Source organism: Arvicola amphibius, chromosome 10, assembly GCF_903992535.2.
Source record: "Arvicola amphibius chromosome 10, mArvAmp1.2, whole genome shotgun sequence".
Lineage (NCBI taxonomy): Eukaryota > Metazoa > Chordata > Mammalia > Rodentia > Cricetidae > Arvicola > Arvicola amphibius.
Window position 1 is genome coordinate 59,810,834 of NC_052056.1, and position 15,695 is coordinate 59,826,528.

Consider the following 15,695-nt stretch of genomic DNA (forward strand, 5'->3'; position numbering starts at 1 on the left):
CTGAGGAGTGTTCACATATATGAATGAGGTACACCAGATGTTTTGTATGAGGAACAGGTCTATTGTCTGGCAGGTGTCATTGCAGTGTGCTCTGGTGGGGAGACTCTCCAGATGTCAGTATTTGAGTATCTGGAAGTCCCTTGGCTTCTCTGATGAATAATTGTCAAACCTTCCCAAAATGTTTCTGTTCAGCTGCGAGTATTCATTTCCCCCTTCTGTATGCAGGCCTTTGTGAATTTCAACTTTCCAGAACAGAGTAGACAAGATAGAGGACAGAGCTAAGGATCTTTACAGACTTTCAGCCTTCCTCTTGCCTCACCTCCATGTATGCACACACACACACACACACACACACACACACACACACATACACACATGTATACACACGCACAATTGCATTCACACACACATGTACACACATGCACATGCATGCACACACACACACACACACACACACACACACACAGTACTGCCTGGTACTTCTGCTTCCTAAGCCTGTCATGGGACTGTGCTAAGCTAACTGACTGGCAGGAATTGCATCTCATCTCTCTGTTCTACCATGCCAAATACTTCCGTGTGTCTACTTTCTGTCGTGCAAAAAGTAAATATTAATGAGAACAGTTGACTTCTCTTAGATCATGGTCACCTACATGATCTCCTGATCTCTCCGTTCTTATAGGTTATAACTTGCCTTGTATAATTTTTGTCAGGTTTAGAGGTTGGTAGAGTTATAGCCATATCAAAAAAGGTGAGATGACTTGAAAGTGGGGTAGGAATCTCAGGGCAGAAGGACTATGGGGCTTAGGAGACAGTGATGGAAACAGATAGGCAGCCAGTGAGAGAACACTCGGCACTATGGCCAGACTGTTTTCCTGCACGCCAGGCAGCGATTCTTGAGACACGCTCACTGATGTGCTCGGTGGGTGTTTATTGAGTACCCACTACATGCCAGGGATCACTCTAGACCCGGGATATGGACAAGTTTAAACAAAGACTTCTACTCCACTTGACCATATATCCTGATGCAGGTATAGGTGACAAGCAGTACAACACATTAATGAAAAGTGCTCAAGGTAACTAAGCAGAGCTGCGTTTCCACCATGAATACAGAATATATAGAATATAGATACAGTTTACTGTGGAATGCTGAATGTAAGGGCTCCAATACTGATTCCTCCTCCTAAGAATGAGGATTCGGGTATGAAGAAAGAAGCGGAATTCAGGGTCACGTACAAGGAGCCCCAGACCAGCTCCGAGGCCTCCTGATTCCCCTTCCTGTGTTCTTCCAACTATTAATTACTGTGCAGCCCGCGAGACCTCCAAGGCCATGGAGCTCTTAAGCCCTGTAGAAAGGAGATGAAAATGCCCCTTCCGTTGCAATGTACCAGTGCCAGCGCATAGACAAAGCCTATCCTGAGCCGTAGCCTCTTAATTGGACCTGGCAGTTCCCTGGGCTACCATGCAAATTGGAGAAATCCCAGGGCTGTGTGATAATGTTCCTAATTCGTAATATTGCTTCTCGCAGTTGCTTCAGACGTTATAATCAACTCAAGATAAATCACATCTGTAAATTGTAAAATGCCTTAATTTCCAGCGCGCTCATCTGAGCTCCCCAGTGCCGCAGGCTCATGGGTTTACAGGCGTTTTGAAGCCACCCTGTAGAGGCACCATCAGCCGTGTGGTGGTTTTCCAAAGCTTCCATGGTGGACCTGCCCATCCGCTGCTCTTTCTTCTCCACCTAGCTTGCCTTCCTGGAACAGTTGCAGGTTTCCCCCCAGTTACATTTGTTGACTTGTTTTCAAGGGTGTTATTGTTGGTGTTCTTATTACTTTCATTATAAAGCGAACAGGTAGGTGAGAAACACTGGACAGTACTGAGAGTAAGAAAGCAGAGAGGAAATTACCCAGGAACTATGCTCAACAAAGCCAAGGTTAACATTTTCATGTGTTCCTATGAATAACGATATTCTTCACGCAATTATATATGCAACTATATACTGTCCCTGACTTGTTTCTTTGTTTCCTGTACATTATGCAGGATACACAGCTTTGATGCTATTCCAAAGCTTTGTAAGTTGCTGATGGCTGAGCCAGGTGTGGTGGCACGTGCCCTTAACTCCAGTACTAGGAAGCAGAGGCAGGCAATCTCTGTGAGTTCAAGGCTAGCTTCGTCTACATAGGGAGCTTCAAGATAGCCAGGGCTACACAGTGAGATGCTGTCTCATAATCAAACAAATAAACAAAACCCCCAAATTTATTTTTGGATGGAGACATGGCTCACCAGTTAAGGGCACTTGTACTTGCAGAGAACCCAGGTTCAATTCCCAGCATCTACAAGGTGATCCACGACCATCCATAGCTCTATTCCAGGGTGCACACACTACAAACATGCATGTAATCAAAACACTCACACACATAAAATAAATCTAAGAAAGCTCTTTTAGTTAAAATTTTAAAAACCAGGGCAGTGGTGGCACATGCCTTTAATCCCAGCACTTGGGAGGCAGAGACAGGAGGATGTCTTTGAGTTTAAGGATAGCCTAGTCTACAGAGTGAGTTCCAGGACTGCCAAGGCTACACAAAGAAATCCTGTCTCAAAAAAACTAACTAACTAACAAACAAACAAATAAATACATGCATACATACATACATACATACATACATAATCTAATGGCTGCCTAATTCATCACTCGCTACTAAATGGACCATAATGACTTAAACAGTCTTCTCCTCTTGGTGGATTCTTGCATTTTAGTTTTAGGGGTTTTTTGTGTTATTACTGTAAAGTCTTTCTCTTTTGGAAGATTGCAGATACAGGTCTCTTCCTGCTTAAAGTCTAAGAGGTGCAGTGGCATGTCACTCCAGTGCCAGTCTCATCATGCGCCCTTGGAAGGGACTTGTTTTGAGGCATTTTTGGTAGAGGCATTGCCTAATGAAATACTTCTGCCCTCTGCTGGTGGAATCCAGAGATTCAACAGGAGACCTGAGGTGGGAGAAAAAAACAAGGAAGTCTCTGGGCAGGGGCTGGGTCTTCAGTGCTCTTGAAACCTCGTCAGGTAGACAGGCTCCGTCTCACACTTTCCTAAGGCCAGCTCTGGCTCCCACCTGGCCTTGGAAACACTTGAGTAGCTGCCTGAGGAGAGTTGGGGAAGACACAGAAGCACAGACCCTGTGCCCTGAAGTGGCAACAGTAGAAAGCGAGGCGGAGCACTGCCCTGGCTCTCTGGTGCCACTGAGAGCCATGAGGAAACAATTATGTTCACAGTCCACAGAGTGGAGATGCTCGCTGGGGCAATGCAGCACGTCCTATCTGTTAAGAAGAGGCTTCATTTTACCTCCCAATGCTAGGCAAGCAAAAATAGATCTAAGCAAATGCAGTCATTTCTTTTTAATTTTTTTAAAACTTTATACAGCTTTACAACAAATTTACATTTCTAGTATCAACTATGTTTTACTCACTTACCTGCCACCCAAACCAAAAATCCCATAACAGAATTAGATCTAGAGAAACCCTCGGTTTATGTCCTCGTTCATAACTCATGGCCGTTCCTTACACTCAGTCCCTCGGCCCCTTATATGGGCCAACAAAGATGGCACCAAAGTGTCTCTGTGTGGGGAAACATCCTGGGAAGAAGGCCAGGCTGGAACTGGACAGGGAAGGTCCTAACAGGCAGCCTGTAGAGTGTGGAGGAAGCTATGTCTACCTGGGAATAGTCAACAGGGAACAGGTCTCACCAGAAATGTCCATCAGGGAGAGAATCGGGAAATGTGGGCAAGAGCTTAGGTGAGGCCTGGGCTCACAGCTGGCATTCTAAGGAAATGCGGATAGACAACACCAAAATGTCTTAGCAGAGGGGCTGGAGAGACGGTTCAGGGGTTAAGAGCACTGGCTGCTCTTCCAGAGGACCTGGGTTTAATCCCCACCCAGCACCCATGTGGCGTCTCACAACCATATGGAACTCTAGTTCCAGGAGATCAAGAATGAGGGGTGAGAGGCTGGCCAGGACTCACTGATAACAGGAATAAAAGGGAAGATTCTAGAAATGGGGATTTGAGATTAGAATAAAGGAAGAGTGAACAAAACACACCTGACTTCATGCCAACGTCCTAACCCTCAACACTTCTTTACTTAGACTCCAGAATAGAGTTTAGCTAAGAATTAAGCATCCCTGGCAGATAATCAAATAATACATTATATCATGAAAATATGATACAGCCTAGCAGTTTTGGCCAGGGAGTGATAGGGCCTCCTGAGGCCTAAGCCATCACAGGAGACTTGTGTGGGAAGCCAGGGAGAATGATGGACATCCTCCCCGAACACCCCTGATGTGAACATTGTGGATGGAGAGAATGGGAGCAAGGGTACCTCACAGAGAAAACACAAAAGCAGTGGATCACCTTGAGAAGTCGGGCAGCATACGAAGGCAAAGAAGTGGAGCTCACATTTAAGTGGGTAGGAAAGACGTCTCAGCAGGGCCTGTTTGTCTCTTAGCTTCTCTAAGGGAAGAGAGGGGCTGGTGATTGACTTGTCCTTTTGTGGGTCAGAAGGGAAGGGTTATACTCTATGTGATATCTGTGAACAAGCCACCAACTGCAGAAAGGCAAACCGGTAGTTAGAGTGTGCACAGAACCATGAAAGGGAGGAAGAGAGTGGAGACCGGCGAGGGATGAAGCTATCTGTGCTCAAAAGTGGATGTATGTCCAAGGAACTGACAAGCAAAGCTTGCTGGGAAAAATACATCTGTGTGAAAGAAACAGAAGAGATTGGGATGGGGACCTCAGCGCTGCCCACCTGGGCTTAGACGGGCTCTACCGTGGGAGGGGTTGAGTGAGCACAAGACAGGGCGAATGGGCATCAAGAAGCGGGTGGCTTTCGCAGCAGGGGGTCTGCATCTCTGGCTAACGAGTGAAAAGGAAGTGAAAGGCAAGCTGGGCAGCGTCAGACACCATAGGAAACAGGGCTGTCAGGAGAAGAGAAAACCAGAGAACACAGAGGGCCATCTCTGAAAAGAGGCATGGCAAACGATGCCAAATGCAAGGAGCATCCATTCTACAGACCTTAAAGGGAAAATGAGAAAACAAATATACCATGGAATACAGAATGAGAACCAAACAATTTGCCGAGGACAGCATTGAAACAGTCCTTAAGAGGCCATGGGATGAAAAGAAGTTAAACAGAGATGCCACTTGCAACAATCTCTACAACATAAACATAGCCGGATTTGTACTCCTGAGACCAGAGATGTAGTTTGCTTCTGGAGAGAGTGAGAACTTTCCAGATATACTGTGTGGAGGGTCAGGAAGCAAGGCAGCAGAGAGAGTGGAGTGGGAGGCACGAGCCAATGCTGTTGGCACTGAAAGAGGGTGAACCTGAGGCTTCCGGAGGCTTCCTGGGCCTATAATAGTGTGTCCTGCTGACACATAGGACCAAGCAGTCAGAGATGGGAAAGATGTGTCTGCGCAGAGAAGTGTGTGTCAAAATGCGGAAATGGCTCAGCAGGTCAAGGTTCTTGCCACACAGCCTGGCTTCAGTCCCCAGCAGGTGGAAGGAGAAAAACAGCTCCACGGAATTGTCCTCTGGCCTCCGTCCATACCATGCACATGCAAATGTGTCTAAGAAATAGGGCTGCACTAGAGAGGGAAGTGGTTTTATTGATGTTTGAGCTACATGCTCTGTTAAATTAACTTCCATTGCAGTCAAGGAATCCTGAATCAAAACTGGAATCATGAGTGAATCACATGTAAGGCCTGTAAGTGTGCCAAGGTCTTTTGTCCTCTCTGCTCCTGACCGGGATTCCTAAACAATTCTGCTCATGTGCGAGCCGGGATCTCCTGGGCAGCCTAACGCCCCCCTAGTGCTCTGGGGAAAGATGGGAAGGGACTGTGTGAGGTCAGCTCTGCCCAGCACAGCTTATGCCTTTGTCCCAGCCCGATTCCCTGGCAGACACCCTGCATTTCCATTCTTGCTGTAGAGTAAGACCTGATCTGGGAAATCTTTTTGATCAAGACATAGAGGCGAGGAGTGAATGGACACTCATCCTGTGTTTGAGTCACAATGGTTATCTTTGTTGGATCTACAGCTTGTGTGTGGCAACCATATAGGTGTGGGCTCTGAAGCAACTGCCCCTTGATTCTCACACTGTCCTGTTGTGTCTGAAGATGGGCAGCTTTTGAGAAACAACACTGCCTTCTAGTGGGTGCTTTTCTGAGACACTGGGTTTTGGTTTGGGGACTGAGTTGTCCTTGTGGTAGTTGGCTGCTTGGTTGTTTTGTTGTCCTGGTAAGGGTTCCCAATACTTCCAGCATGGTAGGCCAGCACTCTACCACTGAGCAACATCTTCATCTCTCAATCTTGAACTGTGGACACATAGCCTGGCTCTTTATCCCCTCTCCCTTTCCCCCTACCCTTGCAAAGCCTTCCCCTCTCCCCTATCATGATTCATAACAGTAGCAAAATTACATTATAAAGTAGCAACAAAAATAATTATATGGCTGGGAATCACCACAGCATGAGGAACTGTATTAAAGGGTCGCAGCGTTGAGAACACTGTTAAGAAGAATCCATCCAAGAATCAGTTTATTGAGCTGTAATCTGGAAATGAAAAAAAAAAAACTGAAATCAGATATCAGGACTCAGTTGTGCTTCCGTGATGTAGAGTACAGTGCTCCAATACTTATGCAGAGAATTCTAATCCGGACCGCAGGGTGAGACTATTAGAGTTGCACTTCAAGGATCAGAGACCCTGGGTCACTACCTCGCTACAACCAAGCATGGACACCTGCCAAAAATAAGCATGCCCGGTGTCCCAAGGTCTAAAGGAATGTGGGGTTCATACTAAAAATATGGGTTCAAGTTCAGCACGGTGTCTACAGAAAACCCTCTGGCCAGCGTTTCTCAGTGTTCTAGAACCATCTTTTACAATCACAGCAGGGGGATGTCCCTAGCAAAATACACATCCTTGTATTCCAGCCCCAGCCGGCTCAGTTATAATCTGTGGTCAGGGCTCGGTGGAGGGAGGTGCAGCCCAGGACTCTTTGTTGTGTGAGCCCCTAAGGTAACTGTCAGGCTTATGGTCCAGATGTCTTGGGGCTTCCGCATGCTGGCATGTGAGCTGCTGATGGCTCATGTGCATACTGTCCACACCCTGACGTGAGCTCTTATCTCCCACAACACCCTTCGCTGTGTCTGGAAAGACAGCACCAGGAAAGTAGGGGAAGAGGCTGTGTGCTGATGTAGTGGGACCAGGGAAGTTAAGTGGAGAAAATGAGCTAGTGACCATGACTTCTTTCTGTCTCTTTGCCTGTCCTCCTCTACCCTACAGACTTCCCTTCCTGGCCTGTGCTAGAAGTACCTCTCCTCCCCATGAGATGTGTTCAGCACAGCCTCCCTGCTCCTGAGATAGGGGTGATGTCAACTGCCAGCCAGTGTAGGTCTGATGAACGTGTGTATGTGTGTGTGTGTGTGTGTGTGTGTGAGAGAGAGAGAGAGAGAGAGAGAGAGAGAGATGGTGGGGGAGAGAGAGAGAGAGAGAGAGAGAGAACATGCTTATCTATGTGGAGTCCAGAGGTCAGTGGTCAGAACTTAGGTTTGCCAGTTGGCTAGATCAGTTAGCCAAAATTCCCCAGGATTCTCTTGGCTCTGCCTCTTGGCTCTTGGATCACACGAATGTATCACCACAGCTGGCTTCTTACACTCGTGCTGGGCATCCAAACTCAGGTCCTCACGTTTATACGGCAAGCACCACTGAGCCATCTTCTCAGGCCCAGCTCTAACAGTCAAGTCCCGTTAGCAGCTAAGACTTTGCTCTAGTCACATGGTTAACCCCAATGATTGCTGTGACGACCCCTATCCTCCCTCCAGCAGCAGTGTCCCCCAGAACGTAGAACATGCAATGGGCGGGCATGTTGGTATGGCTGCTGCTGCAGACAGTTCGGGTCTTCTGATCAGAGCTTCATAGACTGCAGCTGAATTCCCCAGGGGTGGTATGGGAATCCCCTCTGAATGGAGAGGTTTGGAACGAGCCTTGGAGGACGGCAGCTGGCAGGCTAGCCCCTGCCTCATCCCTTCTGGATCCTGTCTTTTTCACTGACAAAATGCAGCTGCTACACCAAGCTGGAAGCTCTGAGCTACAATTCTGTGAGGCATGGTACAGACTTAAATGATTCTCATAGATTTGAGGCCAGAGGGATGGGAGGAAGGGGTGCAAACCCCTAGGTGACAAGTGGGCCACCTCGGGGTGCAGCTAGTAGGGCCTGTGTCTGCCCCAGGATTTCTCCTTGTTTTGTGCCTCTGCAGTAGGGAAACGCAGGCCATCTAAGCACAGAGTTCATACTGTGTGCTCCTAAACAAGACACGGCCCCTCTTCTTCCTTTCCCATTCCCCTCCCTGACTCCAGGGGCTGGGCAAATGCCGGTGTGTTGTTGTAGCCTATTTCAGGCTTATGGCTCCAGGGAGGGTTGAAGACGTGAAGTGCTATGTGGCTTAGAAAGAAGGGAGATCATGTCCTGCGTTAGTCTCAAATGTCACCTAGGGTCCAGTGAGAGTGGCTTAGAAACAAACGCCAGCACATCTGAGTCCAAGGGATGGCAGTGAGGCCCAGGATGGGGGATGGAGTAGAGCCCTTGGGAGGAAGAACGGGGCACACAGGGAAGGGGTTTGAAGGCAGAGTTGGCAGGAAACTTGACAAAGAAGTAAGAGAAGGAACGCAAAGGAGGCAAAGAGTTAGAATGAAAAGCCTTGGCTCTCGGCAGGCTCCAGAGCGGCTCAGCTGAGCTGTCTGAGTGTCCAGTAGCAGTGTGCTAATTATTTTTTTCCTCTTTTTTTTTCTTCCTGTTTGTTCCCACCTTCTTCCTGACTTTTTCACCCTCTCCCATCTTTCCTCCTTTCCTTTCTCCTCCCCTCTGCTCTCCCTCTCTCTCTCTCTCTCTCTCTCTCTCTCTCTCTCTCTCTCTCTCTCTCTCTCTCACACACACACACACACACTCCACACCCTTTTCCCATCCCCCCCCCAAAGCTCTCAGGTGGATGTGAGCTGACAGTGGTCCTCCAGGATTTCAGCGCAGGTCACAGCAGTGAGCTGAGCATCCAGGTGGGCCAGACGGTGGAGCTGCTGGAGCGACCGAGTGAGAGGCCCGGCTGGTGTCTGGTCCGGACCACAGAGCGGAGCCCCCCGCAGGAAGGCCTGGTCCCCAGCAGCACCCTGTGCATCTCCCACTCACGCAGCAGCGTAGAAATGGACTGCTTCTTCCCCTTGGTGAAAGGTAGGACGGATGGAGGGGAGGGTGGCCAGCACAGGTTGAGCGCCTCAGAACGGACCTTGGAATCCACTTTGATTGAGCTGGGTTTCTCTGAGATCTGGAGGTAGAGGGGATATGTCAAAAGCTTGAGGAGAAAGCTAAGTGTGTCTGTGTGGCTTAGAGAAAGCCATCCGACCTTTCTGAGTCCATCTATTCTTGAAAAACAAAGGTTGAACTGTTGACTGCTGACCTCTGACCTCTCTCCCAGCCTTCTCTCTGCCCCACACTACACCCAGAATCGAGTCTGCACCCTGACAGGAGGACCAAACGACCCCAGCAACCAGCCACAGGGAAGTAGGACTTGGCCATCACCCCTGCCACTTAAAATTCAAGGTCCCCCATCACTTTTTTCCTTTGATACGTTCAATGAATAGATAAGATTTATTAGAATGACTGACAGGCAGTGGCCCAGTTAATCCAGCAATGCTGGCTATGAACAGAAAGTCCAAGAATCCATAGTTGTCAGTCCACGAGGCTGGGTATCTCATCTGGTCTTCAGTAGATACTGGAATCTGAAGAAGGAGGCTCTAATGCCAGTGAAGGAATGGATTTGATAGCAAGACAAGAGCTAACAGGCAGAGAGTGAAACTTCCTTCTTTCATGGCCTTATACAAGCTTCCGGCAGAAGGTGTGGCCCTGATTAGAAATGGGTTTTCACCATCTCAAAAGATCTGGATTAAAGATGCGTCTTCCTACCTCAAAGATCCAGATTAGAAGAGGATCTTCCTACTTCAGATTAAGCAGATAACCCATCACAGGCATGCCGTCCAGTTTTGGGGTTTAGTTAATTCCAGATATAGTCACGTTGACAACCAACAAGAGCCACCACACACCTGTTATCCAGGCCTTGGTCTGTTTTCTGTGTACTCTGTGTTCCCTCCATGTGCCTTTTATTTATTGATGGCAGGGAGGCCAAACGCAGTGGCTCTCCAAGAGTGGTGGCCAGCAGGACAGCTTCTGCATGCCCTGGAAACAGGTTAGCCGTGCAGATGCTCAGGCCCCATCCACCTGCTCAGCAGGTGACCGCGCCAGCTTGCTGTCCAGGGGGCTGATGCACAGTGGCCTCTGAGAATACAGGCTTCCAAAGTCAGTGTGACTTTGAACTCATGCATTTTTAAGCTGAGGAAACTAAAGGTCCCGAGGCTAACAGAGAACCAGTCTTAGTCTGGGGCTGAGTTATATAAATAGTCAGATATTAGCACAGGGACACCATCAATGCTTGAGGACCCAGCGAGGGCTGCCTGATAGGTGATAACTTTAACCGCTTGGAAACCTGCAAGTTTGGGAATTCCATCTGGGCATGCTGCCAAGCATGACTTACTGCTTCTGAACTCTAGATGGCGATAGTGGACTGCCAAGTCTGGACCGCCCAGCTCTTCAAACTCAGGGGGGTTCCAGATGTAATACAAATCAAAACCTAGGTTCCTCTTACACACACACACACACACACACACACACACACACACTGCATCCTTCACCCTTGGGTTAACTGCCTCCTCTCCCTCCCCCTGATGACCTTGGAGCGATTGCCAAGAAGCTGTGTGGCATTTATAATTGGAGTTTCCCCCACACCCCTCTGAAATTCTTGGTGTAAAGAACTCAGGTACTTAAAAAATCAGGAACTTAGTGAATAGGTCTCTGTTTTGAGTTTGGTGGGGAAAAATGGGGCCCATGGAGGATGGATTGTTGTGAGGTAAAATAACACACACACGCACATGCACACGTCAGGTCCTGGCACTTAGCACACCTCTGTAGTTGCAAGCTGGTGCTTTTGTTTCATTATTCACTGATTGCCCAGCAGAGCGCCTACGACTCCCACAAATCCAGCCAGAGACCATAGAGTGCAGGCGCAGGGTAAGGGAGAAAGGCTGGGGAAAGCTGGCTTTTCACAGATTCCAGGTATGGGTTGTTTTTACTGAAGAGGGCCTCAGCTCCAATACTGTGACTAGGGGGGCCTAGACCTCCCCTCTCTGGTCTGTGGCTGAGCGATCTGTGCATACTCTCATAGCTGGGACCGCTACGTGTGCAGATGGCTGGGATCAAACCAAAGATGGAGATTCAGAAGGTAACGACAGCCGTCTAGAGGTACAGGCATTCAGAGTGAAAATCCTTCTGGACAGATTAGGGGAGATACAGCTAACAGTGGGAGCTGAGGACAGGCCTGGGAAAGAAGGGGGAAGAACGGAGAGAGGCAAGCAAGCAGCTGCAGAACTTTTCCAGCTAACTGTAGTGGTCAGAAGGGCTTCCAAAAGTGACCACCAGGCCACATCTCCCATCCTGGTGGCTCTTCGTTTGCAGTTGGCCTTTCTCTCCAAGCCTAGGCTGGCTAGTTGGCCTACAGAGCAGCAACTTGTGAAGCCACTCTCACTCCCAGCTGAACTAGAAAACGAGGGTACCCAGCCAAGCGTGGGAGCTTGCACCTACGTTCCCAGCTCCCAGGAGGTTGAGACAAGAAGGTCGCCACAAATTCAGAACTGCCTGGGCAACAAGTGAGATGAGGCGGGGGAGGTGAATGTGACATGATCGTGGGCATGCCCTGCTCCCAGCAGTTAGGCTCTACGTCATAGAGAGCACCCCTGGTGCCCTGAGTAACGAACGCCACGTTTGGAAACAGCAGAGACCCATTAAGCTGCTCCTGCTTGCATCCCAGCTGGCCCCCTAGTGGCAGCCTGGCCTTTTCTTCTGCCAGCTGAGGCTTTTCTTCAGTTAGGCAGGCACTCTATATTAGAAGTTACCCAGAATGCCTTCCTCTGACGTTGTGGCCTAGGGGAGGACAGCCCCATCTAGGAACATGGAGGTTAGAAGGTCAGAATTGGTATCCACTTCAGTTCCCAGGAAGAAGGAACTGGCCCTGCTAACAACCTTCCTGGGTTGGTGCAAGTCCTTGCCTCGCATGCTATATGAAGTCAGGCCTATCCATGGTATGCTAAGTGCTGTATGGATAACTGGGCCAGAAATGGGAGCACAGGGACTGCACAGCATCAAGGTAATTCAGGCCTTCACCCAGTGTGCACATTAAAGGAAGGTGCAAGCCTTCCAAAGTGACAGTACCCAGAACAGCTGGAGTCAAAGTCCCTGTATTGGGCATAAGAAGTGAATCCAAGGTACAGCCTGGGTTGAGAACCACCGCACCAGCCCAGTCTTCCAGCTTCCAAAGAGACTCTGAGTCCCACGAAGCCACAAGGAGAAGGGGCAGACCAAGCTCCACCACTACCACCACCACCCTCCCTCCCTCTCTCCCTCCCTCCCTCCCTCCCTCCCTCCCTCCCTCCCTCCCTCCCTCTTTAGTATAATTCTGCGTTAAGAGCAGTAACCTTGGGTTTCAGATTACTCTCCCATGCCTAAAACCATAAGAAACTAAAGAGGCATGGAGGATGAATATTGTCAAAACAGATCCTCTCAGGCGTGAAGCAACTGGTTACAAACTGCAGCTGGCTGTTCTCCTGTCCCTCTGCATTCGTAAATTCAGAGCCCACTGCCTCATGGAATCTTGGGAGTATGATGAATGAGGAAGACAATGGGTCCCTACACTGCCCATACAATTTCATTCCATAATAACATTGCCGTTATAGTATACCTGCAATGAAAAATAGTAAAGCATTTTGGTTTTTACCAGTCTGTTGGGTTAGGTGGCAAATGCTGTGATACCAGCCCGTGAGAGGTGGAAGCAGCAAGGTCAGAAGCCCTGGGCAGTCTTGGCTACACAGTAAACACAAGCCAACTGGGTTCACACGAGATCCTTTCCCCCAACAAACAAACCACAATACACTTGGTACCTGAAACAAATGCATTGAATAAGAAATACAAAGCCAGCCGGTGGTGGCGCACACCTTTAATCCCAGCACTTGGGAGGCAGAGGCAGGCAAATCTCTGTGAGTTCAAGACCAGCTTGGTCTACAAAAGCTAGTTCCAAGACAGGCTCCAAAAGGACAGAGAAATCCTATCTTGAAATCTTGAAACACACACACACACACACACATACACACCAAAAAAAAAAAAAAGGAAAAGAAAAAGAAAGAAATACAGTGATCGATGAGGCTGGAGAAATGGCTCAGAAGTTAAGAATACTAAACACTGCCTGCTCTTCCAAAGGTCCTGAGTTCAATTCTCATCAACCAGCAACCACATGGTGGCTTACAACCATCAGAAATGAGATCTGGTACCCTCTTCTGGCCTGCAGGCATGCATGCAGGCAGAACACTATATATATATATATATATATATATATATATATATATATATATAATAAAAAATGAAATATAGTAATTGAACTGGGTGTGGTGGACACACCTTTAATGCCATCACTCAGGAGGCAGAGGCAGGCAGATCTTGAGTTCTAGAACAGCCAGCGCTACACAGAGAAACCCTGTCTGCAAAAACAACAAACGAACAAACAAAAAAATGAAAAGATGTGACTGGGATTCTGAAAGAAGCTCCTGGTTATTTTTCAGCATAAAAAGTCAGAATTAAAAAAAAAAGTTAGAATTGAAATTTTCCCTTTTTTAAAAAAAAAAATAATAGAATGAAATCGGTAAGTGACCCTTGATTATGTTTAATCCCATTAGGGGAAAATTGGATTCCTTGAGTTTCTGGAATCCTAGAATTACAGATGATGGGCTCGCCCTTCTCCTAACGCAGTGTCCCTGACTGGAGGCAAGCCAAGCGTGACAGAAAACCCCCAGAGACTGTGGTGTTTGATTCCAGAAGTCTGTTGGACTTAAGTACAGTTCCACCCTAGGAAATTCCTCATACTTAGTGCTCAAATCCGGATACTTGCTTCCTGCCCAGGCCTGTTCAGCTTTCCTTCCCATCCCCCACCCAACCATTCCCACTCTCCATCAACCTAATCTTTTTCTGGAATGAAGTATGATGCGTTACATATAAAACTTGGACATTAGGGGCCTTGAGAGATGGCTCAGTGGTTAAGAGTGCTGACTGCTCTTGCAGTTTGGTTCCTTGCGTTTGGTTTGGGACCCACATTTGGTTCCTCGGACCTGCACAGTGGGTGACTTCAGACCCAGGGGATCCAATGCCTTCTGAACTCTGTAGATGCCAGGCACACACATGCTGCATATGCTTACATGCAGGCAGAACACGCGTACACATAAACTAAATAGTTTTAAGATGCTGAATACATCTCTTAAGGCATAAGAACCTGACAGTTGCTCCCTGAATCCTTTATAAGAGACTTCAGATAAAACATGTTGAATCCAGCACCCCTACTTCTTTCAAGTGGTTATTTGTACGTGTGGATCGGTGGTCTTGTTTGATGCCCTGAGATGGGAACTCTGCCGCCCAGGCTTACCCTGGACATGGGCTGACCTCTCACTCACAAGCCTCTGCCCCGGTGTTCTCTAGACAAAGGGCTTGGCGGTAAGGACCTTCCACTCTGAATGTCTGCTCAGGTTTGCCTGCTCCTAACAGCCTTCCATACTGCCCTTTAGGCTGGAGTGGTCATTTTTATTACCCTCATCTGTCTTCCTGAATTGCCTCTGGGAATTCTCAAACACGTCTGTTTTCTTTCTGCACACTAGATAAGTACCTGTGGGGATCTGAAGTCATTAGCCTAAATTGCTTACATTCGGTGTCCCAAACACAGAACAAATATTCACTTTGAGGTGCAGTTTATCAGGTCAGACCACACAAACTTTCTACTTTTATAGTCAAAAAGGACTGATGATCAGCATGCTTTGTGCGTCTTTGAGACAGGGTCTTACTAGCCTAGGCTAGCTTCCAGTTTACCCTGTTGTAGAGGCTGTTCTTGAACCCCTTATCCTCCCGCCTCTGCCTCCCAAGTCCTGGGGTGATGGGCATACCCCACCATTTATAACACATGCTATTGTGCTATAATCTACTTGTCCTTAAAAGGGTACTCATAGCCCTCTGTGGAAACAGGAGGGACTGGTCCTCAAGTAGTTAGTGGACTTCAAGGGACAGGCTGTGCCTGAGAAGGCGTTTGTTTACCTAGGAAGTCACTTGTCTTCCTGGGCTGTCTTGCGGCCATGACACTGATGAAAATGGCTCCCAGAGTTCCTGGATGACCTGAGGAAAGGAATGTGAAGTAATGGAGCCTTTTCAACTGTGAGGTTAGTCTTACTGCTGTGTGCACAGGCTCTTCCTTAGTACAGCAGTGACCGGAGGCTTTCCCAGGGTGTGTAATGAGCAATAAGAGATGCTGAGAGCTGATGGATAGCTGAGACCCTTGGTAAAAGAGTCTGGGTCCTGCCTCGGCCACTGCCCAGCTGGTGACTTTGAGATACTCCAAGTATATTGATGAATTATCAGCGTCCATGTCCGTGCCTCAGCTTGCAGGCCACACACACGTCAGGTCAAGCCTAAGATGCTTCCAGCCTGCACCCCCTTTGGGGCTGTCTAAGGATTCTGTTTCTGGTTTCACCT

The 15,695-nt window shown here is 48.2% G+C and overlaps 1 protein-coding gene across 4 annotated transcripts in view; it reads left to right on the top strand.

Annotated features, from left to right (window-relative positions):
- The window catches only part of Kalrn (kalirin RhoGEF kinase), a 589,603-nt gene that overhangs the window by 452,972 nt on the left and 120,936 nt on the right, over positions 1-15,695 (top strand). For all 4 annotated transcript variants that reach the window (XM_038346659.1, XM_038346661.2, XM_038346660.2 and 1 more), the window contains exon 34: positions 9,014-9,260. In XM_038346659.1, the coding sequence (XP_038202587.1) occupies positions 9,014-9,260 (247 nt within the window). The remainder of the gene's footprint in view (positions 1-9,013; positions 9,261-15,695) is intronic.